General features: G+C 36.1%; 1 protein-coding gene and 1 long non-coding RNA gene across 2 annotated transcripts; one reads left to right on the top strand and one right to left on the bottom strand.

Annotated features, from left to right (window-relative positions):
• Positions 1–342: 342 nt before the first annotated feature.
• Positions 343–7,817, top strand: LOC110819755 (Leucine-rich repeat protein kinase family protein). The gene is made up of 19 exons (XM_088210920.1): positions 343–758; positions 1,706–1,826; positions 1,926–1,997; positions 2,344–2,418; positions 2,512–2,583; positions 2,889–3,050; positions 3,174–3,248; positions 3,478–3,549; positions 3,637–3,708; positions 3,831–3,899; positions 4,106–4,180; positions 4,452–4,523; positions 4,708–4,842; positions 5,029–5,513; positions 5,621–5,779; positions 5,899–6,035; positions 6,141–6,360; positions 6,779–7,014; positions 7,145–7,817. Exons 1-19 carry the CDS (start codon positions 677–679, stop codon positions 7,616–7,618), a joined length of 2,865 nt encoding a protein of 954 aa, XP_088067046.1. The 5' UTR covers positions 343–676; the 3' UTR covers positions 7,619–7,817.
• A 72-nt stretch (positions 7,818–7,889) lies between these two features.
• LOC148240294 (uncharacterized) lies at positions 7,890–9,780 on the bottom strand. Its single transcript, XR_015816164.1, has 2 exons — positions 9,631–9,780; positions 7,890–8,834 (listed from the first exon to the last, which is right to left on the bottom strand). It is a non-coding gene; the product is annotated as an uncharacterized LOC148240294 (long non-coding RNA).
• Between the last annotated feature and the right edge of the window lie 3,130 nt (positions 9,781–12,910).

Below are 12,910 nucleotides of genomic sequence, written 5' to 3'. Positions count from 1 at the left end.
TTTTGGGTTTGTTGTATTATGCATAAAGTTTCTACCTTTCATAATGAAAAAAGAATATATATATATATATATAGAGAGAGAGAGAGAGAGTTTTTAATATAAAAAGTTTACCAAATCCTCATATTATATATATCAAGTTTTCTTTTTTTTTTTTTTTTTTGTTTCACTAAACAAAAATCAACCAACCAATGACGTGATTGCATAATGGAGATATTTTACGCGTATTTAATGCAAAAAACCCACTTGGCTATTCCTCTTTTAATCAATCCATCTCATTTAACTGGCCATCTCTTTCTTGCACTACTGTAATTAATGTTCTAATCAATTCAATGCATTGACTTTGTATTCCCCGACCTGTTAAACCTTTCCTGTATATCCAACCATTTTCTACCCTACAAACAAAGCAGATAACTGGAAAACACTAGAGAACAAAAAGGCTGAAAATGGTCTTTCTTGATTTCTTCAAGCAAACAACAAAGCTTTTGTTTTCCATTTCCAAAAACTCTTGTCCTTTCTTTGACCTGCTTTTTCTGTAATTTCTTCTCAATCATCGTATCTGAAAGCAGGAGACTTTGTTGGGTTTTCATCAAATGACTTTCTCCTAAGTTCATCAGACTGAAAGTAGAGAGCTTGTTGGAAAGTTGTAAGCATTCAAGTTTATGTGTTATTTGGGGAAATGGGTTGCTCACTTTTGCCCTTCTTGCTGCCTCTTTTAATTCAAATTTCAGTTGTAGCAGCTTTTACCAATGCTGGGGATTGTGAGTTTCTTGCTACTCTTTCCTTATAATCTTGTTTTGCTCAATTGATTTCTGGTATTTAATTCTTGCTTTAGACTTCACCAATCTATTTTTGTTTTTAGCTTTCTTGATTCATACATGTTTGGTAATTTTGTCAGTTCTGTTTTTTCAGTTTCTGAATGTGGGTTTGAGTAGAAATTGGTTCAGGTTTTACCAACCAAGTTTTGTTGTTTTGCCTTGAGGATAAAGATTATGTTAACAACATGAAGCTGCTATAACTAGTCCAAGTATTCTTTCAGTTTGTAATATGTGACTAATATTTAAAGTCTCTTGTCATATTATCAAAGACATAAACAACTAACCAAGGGGATTAGGTGCTTTGATCCTCTTCTAATTCAGGAAAGACACATAATATCTTTCACTAAGAGGGAGATGAAGAAGGGCTACTGATTGATTGGGAAAGCAAAGTTGAAAGATGATGTGGTACAAAAGAAGAGAGAAAGAGCAGTGTCAATGGAAGAAGAGGAGAGAAGATAGGGCTGCTATAGAGAGGGAGCAAAGGGGATCTAGTTCTTTTTTTTGAAGATGGTGAAAACTGATCGAGGCAAAGAATATTGTTCGCCAAAAGCTCCTGTCCTGATTGTTTTTCATTATGGGCATTCCTGTCATGGTTCTTTTCATTTTGAGTTTTCTTTCTTATGTACGAAAAAAATCCTAGTTTTAAAAGAAAGAACTGGATATGGCTTCTTCGAAATAGGAACATTGTTGAACCATCAAGATTTGCTCTATTCACTTTTACTTTAATAGATATGAGTTTTTTGTTTTGTGATTATATCGATCAGAACCTCTGTCTTGAACCTTCTTACTTGTCAGTTTTTATGAATTCCTACTTTGTTTTGGTTAATCCTGTACCAGTTTTGTTCGAGTTTGGGTAAAGTAACTGACTCATGGCAACTATTCTGCTGCAGATGCTGCACTGCTAGCTCTCAAGGATGTATGGGAGAATGAACCGCCAAATTGGGTTGGTTCAGATCCTTGTAGTGATAGTTGGGAAGGAATTACGTGTACAGATTCCCGCGTGACATCCATGTATGTTCTTAGAGATTCGTTTGTTAAACCCTTTTAATGCTTATTCATGGTTGCTTCTTGCAATTTTTTTCTGGATAAATGAATGTTGATCTTTTTCAGATCGTTAGCAAGCGTGAATTTGGAAGGTGAGCTAACTGCAGATATTGCATCCTTATCTGAATTACAGATCTTGTAAGTATTCTGCAAGAATTTTGCATCTTTTATCGTACATATAAGTCATTTCTCCATTATGATTTTTGAACAAGTTCAACCTTTACCTTCATCTTTGCTTATTCCTGCCGTCCTCTTTTTATTTAGTTTTATAAACTTTGTGTACTTGATGTACCTCTGGGATAAACTGCAGGGCTCAAATGTCTTCGAGTTCATTGCTGAAAAAATGTGTTGATAAATTCTGCATTCTGCAACTAATTAAAATCAGTTTATTAAGTTTTGATGCATCATTTAGCAATAACTTTCACAATTTTGCTTGTTAAACAGTAGAAGATTGATACTTATTTTTATGAGCTTCTGCCTACAGGGATCTTTCCAACAACAAAGGCTTGTATGGACCTCTTCCACAAAAAATTGGAAATTTGAAGCAGCTAACGAATTTGTAAGCACATTTTACTTTAAACTGATGTGTAGCTCACAGGTGGCGTGTCTTATAAAATCCTCTTCGACATGTTTTCTTTTCTTTGGATATCAGACAACTGATTAGTTGCAGCTTCTCTGGTCCTATTCCAGACACAATAGGATCTCTGCCGATGCTGGTAACCCTGTAAGTTTCACTAACAGTAGCTTTACTATCACTAGCTTGGATTTACTAAAACTAATTTTGGTCAACATGGTCGAAATTCTTTAAGGATTTTGATCCCCGTCCATGTTTTGTATGGCATGCATTGGCGAAGACTAATATTTGTTGTATCTGTATGTTCTGTTGACTCATTGTATGTTTACAGGCTTTTAAATCATATATTATTTGGCCTCATTGTAGGTTTTGCATTCTCAAATCTTTTACATATTTGAGCAAACCATCTCTGTTTCTATGCAACTGGCTAAACTCTTAGATGCTTCTGCCTGCAGATCTCTAAATTCTAATAGCTTCACTGGACGGATTCCACCTTCCATTGGTAATCTGTCAACTCTTTTTTGGCTGGATCTGGCTGACAATCAGCTTGAAGGTCCTCTTCCAGTTTCTGATGGAACTAATCCTGGGCTTGACAAGCTACTCCATACAAAGCATTTGTATGTTGAATCTTTTGTAGTATTTTTGAGCCTTCAAGTTCATTTTCTTTATGTTGCTTGTACATTATGAATAATCAATAACATTCTTCTAAAAGTAATAAGATTTTTGACCACTGTCTACAGTCACCTTGGACAGAATAAGTTCTCGGGGCCTATCCCTGATCAACTTTTCAGCTCGAACATGGTTCTGATACATTTGTAAGTTTCCTTCACTTCGAAATGAGGTAGACATTTTAGTTTCTGTTGTTTGGATCAGAAATGTGCCAACATCAAGAAATATGTGGTTGTTAGGATTAACTTGTGCATATCTATAGTAAGTTATGCAATTCTTGTTGTATTTGAGAATCTCGCACCATGCAAAATCTTGATTCCGGTTAACCTTTTCTGCTTTTGTTTTCTCATCCTATTTCCCTCTATCTGGAGCCAGGCTGCTTGATGGAAACCAACTCACTGGCAATGTCCCTGAAAGCCTTGGAGATGTGCAGTCTCTGGAGGTGGTGTGAGTATCTAAAGCACCTTAAGATTTTTATAGGAAGAGAATATCTGATAGCTTATCTTATATAACACTTTCTTGTCTTACTTGCAGACGGCTTGATAGGAATTCACTAAATGGAACTGTTCCTTCAAATCTCAATAATCTTGCATCTGTCCGTGAGTTGTAAGCAGACATACTATAGATACTACAAACAATCCTTTTGCAGTTTTTATAGGCAACTGTTCACTGTCCTGCATGAACGATTTGATCTAAAATTTAAGAATGCTTTTATTTTCCTTCTTCAGGTATTTGTCCAACAATGAATTCACAGGCCCTCTTCCTAATCTAACTAGCTTGGATGCCCTCCTCACATTGTATGTAATAAAATGTCATTGGACTCTACTTTGTATTTGGTCATCAGTAACATTTTTGTTAACTGATTATTGAATTTATACTTTGACCCTTGTCTTCTTTTTATCACCAAATCAAGTTCTGTTCATTATAGTAACTGGTTCTCTTCTTCATTGCATAGAACTATACTGCTATATAGTTCTCACTCGAAGCATATTCTGATCTGTAGGGACTTGAGCAACAATAGTTTTGATGTCTCAACTTTTCCTTCCTGGATTCCTCAATCACAGGCCTTAGTAACAGTGTAAGTTTCTCTGTAAAGTTGCTGTTTCCTGACTTTCCGTGAACACCAGCATTCAAAACATGTGTCTTCGCATGCATACCCACTTAGAGACATGCATATGCTCAAGAATTATGTGAATCACTTTCCCTTAAGAGCTAAAAGTTACAATTTTTTCATAATAATGATCTGGAATGGGACGGTTGATATGGTGGATATAGTCTGAAATCTTTACAACCATTTCTATAATGCTCTAGAAGCAGAATACTTGACTTGCTATTCTAATTTATTGCAGAAGGATGGAAGGTCTTAAACTTGAAGGTCCTGTTCCTATCATGCTCTTTGCTCTTCCCAATTTACAGACAGTGTTAGTGTCTGCTTAACCTCCTATCTTGTCATATGTATATGTATATTTATTGTAATGAATGTTTAAATTGCAAACAAAACATTCTACTTGATTCCTTTGATTTGCAGAATGGCTTGGTAGTACATCTTTAGATCTACTATGACATTGTAGGCTGCTTCTTTTGAACTCTTCCGAACTGTGACAGGACATTAAAGAGAAACAAGCTAAATGGCACCTTAGATGTTGGCAACTCCTTCAGCAACCAGCTGGAACTCATAGATCTTGAGGATAATTCCATAACTGACTACAACGGACCAACAGGAGGCAATTTTGACGTAATGTAAGTTTAATTTCCAAGATTTTTCCGCCTAAACAGTTGTTCTGTCTTTTGCATTGCTAATTTACTATGCTAGACTGCATGCTTCTGTAGACTGCTAGGAGATGTACTCCATATGAACTACTAGCTCCTAAATATTTATCTTCTTATATTGCTTCACTGGAGATCCTTGTATATTTCTTTCTGCAGACTTGTTAATAACCCAATTTGCGGGGAGACAGGAATTTCAGAAAGTTACTGCAAATTTCCCACGTCGGATGCCCCATACTCCACTCCTCCAGTCAACTGTATACCCATTCCATGCAGTGACAATAAGATTGCCAGCCCCACATGCAAATGTGCATTCCCCTTCACAGGGATTCTATTCTTCAGATCTCCATCCTTCTCCGCATTGAGAAGAACAAAGAATTACGAGAATCTTGAGAATGATATGATGAAATCCTTTCAACTTCATATGCTTCCAGTGGATTCAGTTGCTGTTAGTAATCCAATAGAGAACAGTACAGATTATAAACTTCAAATAAGTGTAAAGATTTTTCCATCAGGCCAAGATAATTTCAACCGAACAGGAGTCTCACGAATTGGTTTTGCTCTAAGTAACCAGACTTTCAAGCCTGACCCAAAAGTGTTTGGACCTTTCTACTTTGTTGGTGATAAGTATCAGCACTTTTCTGGTAAGGTCAAAAACTCATATTACGAAAAGTATAAATATGATCATACTGCACTACTTGTTTTGAACTTGATACATGCTATTGTGTGATCCATCTATATGGCCTTGTAGATGGAGGGAAAGGTTCAAGCAAGTCACCTGGCATTGGCATTATCATTGGAGCAGCAGTTGGTGGTTCTCTTCTTCTGCTACTGTTAATCTTCGCTGGAGCTTACGCATATCGACAAAAGAGGAGAGCAGAAATAGCAACTGAAAAGAGTAATCCTTTTGGTGAGATGAAAACAGACTTAAGGACATCTGACCATCATTATCTGGTCTCGATTGTCATCATACCGAATTAGTAAGATTACACTACTAAATCTTAATTCTCTATTGTTGTATAAATGCAGCAAAGTGGAACTCAACGAAGAGCAGTGTTGGCGTTCCTCAATTGAAAGGAGCAAGAAACTTTTCATTTGAAGAGCTTAAGAAATATACTAAAAATTTTTCAGATTCCAACGATATTGGATCTGGGGGTTATGGAAAGGTTGTTTAGTTTCTGATAATGTTGTCAAAATGAATTAGTAACTCTTTTATAAAATAATTCCTGATGTTGTCTCACCTCCAAAATTTTTTGTCAATATTTATATAGGTTTACAGAGGAATTCTTCCGACTGGAGAACTCATTGCCATCAAAAGAGCTCAACAAGGATCCTTGCAGGGTGGTCTAGAATTCAAGACAGAGATTGAGCTTCTCTCAAGAGTCCATCATAGAAATGTTGTTAGCCTTTTGGGATTTTGCTTTGATCGTGGGGAGCAAATGTTAATATACGAGTTTGTTCCAAATGGTTCTCTCAAGGATACTTTATCAGGTAAAGTTCTCCATTTCTTTATCTTCTTCATACAGCAAAATATACATTACATACCTTCTGATGCTGATAAATGATTTCATTGTTACCTTCTCCCAAGTCCCTCATATATACATTTCTGTCTCCATTGGTAACTAGTGAACTCACAGGTTGTCAAATGTAGTCAAAGATCAATTTTTGGGCTTTAGCAATTAAAATTGGTAGAATAAAGAAAGTTGTGCTATTGAATTTGTGTTATTGAATTCAGAGAGAACTCTTATTCATACAACACTTTTTACAGGAAATATAACATTTTCAAGAAATATTCTGTACCAGTTTCCTTTGTTTAGACCATCTCTCTTGTTGTGGTAACTAAAATACTTGAATTCAAAATTTCATCTGTCATCGTTCGTTGTGCTTCTTTCATTGGAAAAATGTGCAGGGAAGACGGGAATAGTATTGGATTGGGGTAGGAGACTTAAAATAGCCCTTGGTGCAGCTAGAGGTTTGGCCTATCTGCATGAACTTGCCAATCCTCCTATCATACACAGGGACGTTAAATCAACAAACATTCTGCTGGATGAACGACTAAATGCAAAAGTTGCAGATTTCGGTCTCTCCAAACTATTAGGTGACGTCGAAAAGGGTCATGTCACAACACAAGTTAAGGGAACTATGGTGAGTGCTTCTTACTTCACAAGTTTGCAGACAAAGTTATGAAAGCCAAGTGATCTTAGGTTTCCATTTAGAGAAAAATCTTGACTGATGAAATTTTAACCTCCAAATGTTTTTTTTCTCTAACTTCTAGGGCTATTTGGATCCAGAATATTACATGACTCAGCAGTTGACTGAAAAGAGTGATGTCTATAGTTTCGGAGTACTTCTGCTGGAACTGTTAACTGCAAGAAATCCAATAGAGCGGGGGAAATATATCGTGAGAGAGGTAAAGATGGCAATGGACAAGACCAAAAATCTTTACAACCTTACTGAAATTCTTGATCCAGCCATTGTCTCTGGCTCAACCCTGAAAGGTCTAGACAAGTTTGTGGACCTGGCAATGACGTGTGTAGAGGAATCAGGAGCTGCCAGGCCTCCAATGAGTGAAGTGGTGAAAGAGATTGAAAACATTATGCAGCTTGCCGGTATGAATCCTAATGCAGAATCAGCATCTAGTTCGGCAACTTACGAAGATGCAAATAAGGAAAATCCAGATCATCCATATGGCAAGGAGTCATTTCAGTACAGTGGAACTTTTCCACCTTCAAAAATTGAGCCCCATTAGGTGATACTTCTTTTGTGTTGAAATCTGTAATGGTTGATGACTTGAACACTCCTATATATATGTTTTCTGTTCACTTCAGGAAGAAAGATACAATTTTTTCATTTCCAGTTGCTTGTACTACCATTTGATGAAGAATCACAACTGTAATTGACCCGAAATCGTCCTTTATTTATGAATACAGAACTGACCATGATGTATATGTAAATGCTTCGATTGATTGGCATTTAAAATGAAGAAGAGTAAGAAAATCACATTACCAACATCCTAGAAATAAATTTTTTAAAAGCAGTTTCTATAATTGATGTGTTTCCGTTAAATATTGTAATTCTATACATACAAGTTTTTTATGACGGAAAATAAAATAAGCAATTAATTACAATTATTCATTAAGCACATAAAGACTTCTTGAATGTGCTCTAACATCAGATGCATTTTTGGCCTAGAAATTCTTGTTTGGACACTTTCCTACATAAACACCACCTTGAAGTGTTCTTAAATGAGCAATGAAACTTCACATAAATAATTTCACACAATTGTTTCTTTGTAGCTCTGACACCCCGTCGAAAATTTCACCTTCCGAATTCTAGAAACAATCTTAGAAAGTTGTCTAATTGGACTTCCCTAGGCAAAGTGCTTGTTAAAGCCTGTTAATGAAGTATTCCAAGATCAGCCTGAGATTATTTTCAAGCAGTCATTGGGGTTGAGCAAGTTCATTTCATACCCTAAGCAATATGCGCATACAGGGTTTGAATCACCAAAATCTCAGAAGACAGCAGTTGAATCCAGGCAAAGACAAAACAAGAGGGCATGGTTAAGAAAACTTGGGATGCAATATTACTGGTATGGTTAAGAAATTTTGGTTTAAACTACATAGGTATCTAGTAAAATCATAATCTCTCCATGATTAATATCATGCAATAGTTTTTACACTTTTGTTTAAAAAAATATCACACAATAATTTCCAGATAATGCCAAAACTATAGCATATACATGTATTACACATATACATGTACATAGACGTGATGAAATAAGAGGCACCAAGCATTGCATCAGAACTACAACATACCAAAACAGCAGCAAACACAGCAGCAAGCAAATCTCCACTTGATAATGCTGAACTTTTTAACCAGCAAAGAAAAACAGCAGCAAACAAACTCAGCAAGACCCAAATAAGATTTAACCAGCAGCTTTACATCAGCCATTCAGGTCTTCATCACTTCAAGCAAAACATCATTTTTTATACACAGCAAGTTACTCACCAATGTGCACAAAAAAGAAAGAGATAAAACAAAATGATGCAAAAGATAAAAAGATACACACAAATGACATACATTTCCAGACTCAAACACAGACCAGATGCAAATTAATCCAAGTGATGTTTGATCCTACATACACATCATTTATCCCTTCATTTTCCCACATTTTTCTGCAGTTCTATACTTTTTTTTCTTTTTCACCATCTCTTCCGATTTTCATTTGTGACTACAAACTCTCTTTCTATTAAAAAAACCTTCACTGTCAATCCCACTTTCCTTTCTCTATCCTAAGCAATTCATCCCCAGAATCCCTTTTCCAGCCACCACCAATCCCCTCATCCACCTCTCCTCCTCTTCCAGATTCATTCTCTCCAAAAACCCCTTACTGTTTTCTCCTTCCAAAACTATTTTCATATTATGCACATATCTTTTCCTAACATTACTACCTGCAAAACAGGAAAAAAAAAAAAAGGAAAACAAAAACACCATTGATCATTCACATGTCCCCTGCTCACTTATTCTCTTACACACAGCTCTTTCCCTCTCATTTCATGCAAACACTTGTTGAATAAATCATGAAGCAGGTAAATATTATCACACCAAATATGAGTAGAGATTCAGGAAACTTAGAGAGCAAATTCATGCATTTATCATAGAGAAAAAAGAAAATGTTGGAGACTAAAGAGAACTTTTATGACAATCAAAATCATAGATCCTATACACCCCAAATCCCCCAAAACCCACAAAAGTATTTACCGAGATTTTCATCTGCCTCGAATCAGAGATCACTCTGTTCAAAAAGACTCATCCACCTTTCCATTTCCAATTTCCCATATATCCTATACACCCCAAATCTCCCAAAACCCACAAAAATCTTTACTGAGATTTTCATCTGCTTCAAATCAGTGAGGGTTCTGTTCCATAAAACGCTTCCAACTTTCCATTGAAAATTTAGCAAGATTCACAAGTTGGCGGTATTTACCCTTGTCTTTGCCTTTGTACTTGATTCTACAAAGAACCCAGGTTTGAAAAGTAGGAGAGTCAAAGCTGTACTCGTGCATGATCCAATAACTATTGTCTATCTCTTCCCTATTACCACCTCTATTCTTGAAGCTCACAAAAGTGAGGGTTCTCTTAACCCCAATTTGCTTATTCTCTGAATCCAACACAGGCTTGTCCCCGCCATTCGCCCTCCAAAACCCACCATTATCTTTCCCTGCAACCACACGTTTAGGCCTCGTCCCTGTGTTTGGCAACAGGTACGCTGAACGAAATAATACTATTCAGCATCATGAAGATGAGGATGCCGCCGATGTGGGAGTAGCCAAGGTTCTAAGGCGTAAACGCCATGTCTATCATAGGAGCGGCGGGAACAAATCGGACACCTCGAATTCTTTTCCACAGGAAATACGAAATAAGCTCCTCATCTGTCGGGTCGAATCTGTATCCATACTGGACGGAGATGGTGGTCACTGTTGTTGAATGAAAGAAAGTAAAAGAATTTTTTGTACCTGAAAGAAAAGGAAAAGAATTTCCTTCCGATCCAAGCACCCAGTCGGTTGAATCCCGGTAAATGTATTTCCCTTGTAGCAGAAAGAAAAAAGAAAACCGAATTTTCTTGCAATCCAAACGCCAACGGACTTGGCCATAGTCTTTTTCTAGCAGCCGAAAGAGGAAGAAATGAAAAAAAAAAAGAATTCTTAGCAAGCCAAACGCTCTTCTCTTGCAGCAGAAAGAAAGAATGGAAAAGAATTTTCTTGCTGAGTTGAATATGGGGAAATGTCTCTGAGTTGCAGAAGAACGAAAAAAAAAAGAAAAGAACGAGAATTTTCCTGCAATCCAAACCTAGTCTTATATACTGTCAAACTTACGGCTTTTGTTGAGCGCCATTTCATTTTCATTTTTATACAAATTTTTTTTTTGTATTCATAATCATTCTCTTTTCTCTTTCTTTCTTCTACCAATGTTTTGTTTTTTAAATTTTCTCTTACCTTTTACACAAAACTCTTCTACCAAACACTGGTAATTTTTGAAGCTATATAGATATAATTTCTACATATATCTATATATATACACATTTATAATTTTGTTTTTATATGTTGTACATGCTCAGTTGTGCATCTAGAATTAGCATGCAGATCCCACTGAGGAAGCTATAATTTTGTTCTTTTCTTTGAAGATATCAAAAACCAAGAAATTCAAATCTTTCACAACCATCTGAAACAAACTGATTGCATGAACATTAGTATTCAAGAATGTAAGGGTCAAGAGGAGTCACCAACTAGTCCAGATCAATTTTACATACAAATTTTAAAAATTTTGACTTTGTGCAATTGTGTACACATGACAACCACTTCAAGAGCATCCACTAAAAAATAGTTACAGACCATATTAAAGTACAAAATATCAAATATAAAGAAAAGACTAAAATCTTTAGGATCTTTGATTTCGATCTTCGATGTCTAAACTCGAAGCCTAACTTTTATGAATGGTGGGTGGTGAAAGGCGAAAGACTGGACAAGTCTTTTGTTAATTCAGGGAATAAGCAAATAGGGTTTTAAGAAAACTCTAATTTTTATAAGATACAAGAAGAGAGGTGGTAAAAGAAACGAGATAGTGACGAGTGATTGGATTGTGCACGAGTACATTTTTAATTCCCTTAGTTGATACATTATTCGTATTGATATTACATTAAACACAATAATATAAAAAATTAAAAAGAAGAAAGAAAAATATATTCTCAAGAAATGTATGAGAAAGAATTTTGAAGTACTTGAGTCCAGGCAAAGGCAAAAGAAGAGGCATAGTTGCGAAAATTTGGTTTAAACTATATAACTATTTAGCAAAATCATCATCTCTTTCATGATCAATATCATACAATAATTTCCAGATAATGCCAAAACTATAACACACACACATATATACATATTTATACATGTACATAGACATGAAATGAGAGACACCAGCCATTGCATCACAACTACAACATGCCAAAACAGCAGCAAGCACAGCAGAACTACAACACAGCAGCAAGCAACTTAGCAAGCCTCCCAATAAGATTCAACTTCAAGTGCTCATCACTCCAAGCAAAACAACATTTTTTTACACAACAACTTACTCACCAATTTGTGCACAGAAAGAAGATGTTTAAAATGATATATATATATATATATATACATACACACATGTACATAGACATGAAATGAGAGACATCAACCATTGCATTACAACTACATCACAACTACAACCATTGCAGGTAAATATTATCAGACCAAATATAAGTAGAAATTCAGAAAACTTAGAGAGAAAATTCATGCATTTATCATAGAGAAGAACCATGGATTCTATACACCCCAAATCTCCCAAGAACCACAAAGGTATTTACTGAGATTTTCATCTGCCTCAAATCAGAGAGCATTCTGTTCCAAAAGACTCATCCACCTTTTCATTTCCAATTATTTATACTTGTCTTTGCCTGTGTAAATGATTCTACAAAGAACCCAGGTTTTGAAAGTAGGAGAGTCAAAGCTGTACTCATGCATGATCCAGTCACTCTTCACTATTTCTTTCCTATTACTACCTCTCTTCTTGCAGCTTATAAAAGTTAGGGTTTTTCTTATACCCAATTTTGCTTATTCTCTGAATTCAACACAGGCTTGTCCGCGCCATTCGCCTTCCATCACCCACCATCCTCATCCCCTTCAATCGAACGTTTGGGCCCCTTCCCTTTGTTGCTGTCACTGGTACGCTGAACGTAATAATACCGCCGATGTTGCAGTAGCCAAGGTTCTAAGGCATAATCTGTGGCCGAATGAAAGAAAGGAAAAGAATCTTTTGTTCCTGAAAGAAAAAGAAGAATTTTCTTGCAATCCAAACGCTACTGAACTTGGGCAGCGTCGTTTTCTTGCAGCCGAAGAGGAAGGAAGGAAAAAAAATTTCTTGCAGACCAAACGCTTGCCGGGTTATTATGGGGAAACGTTCTTCTGTCGCAGCGGAACGAAAGAACGGAAAATGATTTTCCAAACGCTACTGAACT

The sequence above is a fragment of the Carica papaya genome, chromosome 9, assembly GCF_054855325.1.
Source record: "Carica papaya isolate Zhongbai chromosome 9, ASM5485532v1, whole genome shotgun sequence".
Lineage (NCBI taxonomy): Eukaryota > Viridiplantae > Streptophyta > Magnoliopsida > Brassicales > Caricaceae > Carica > Carica papaya.
This window is presented reverse-complemented; position numbering and strand designations above follow the sequence as displayed.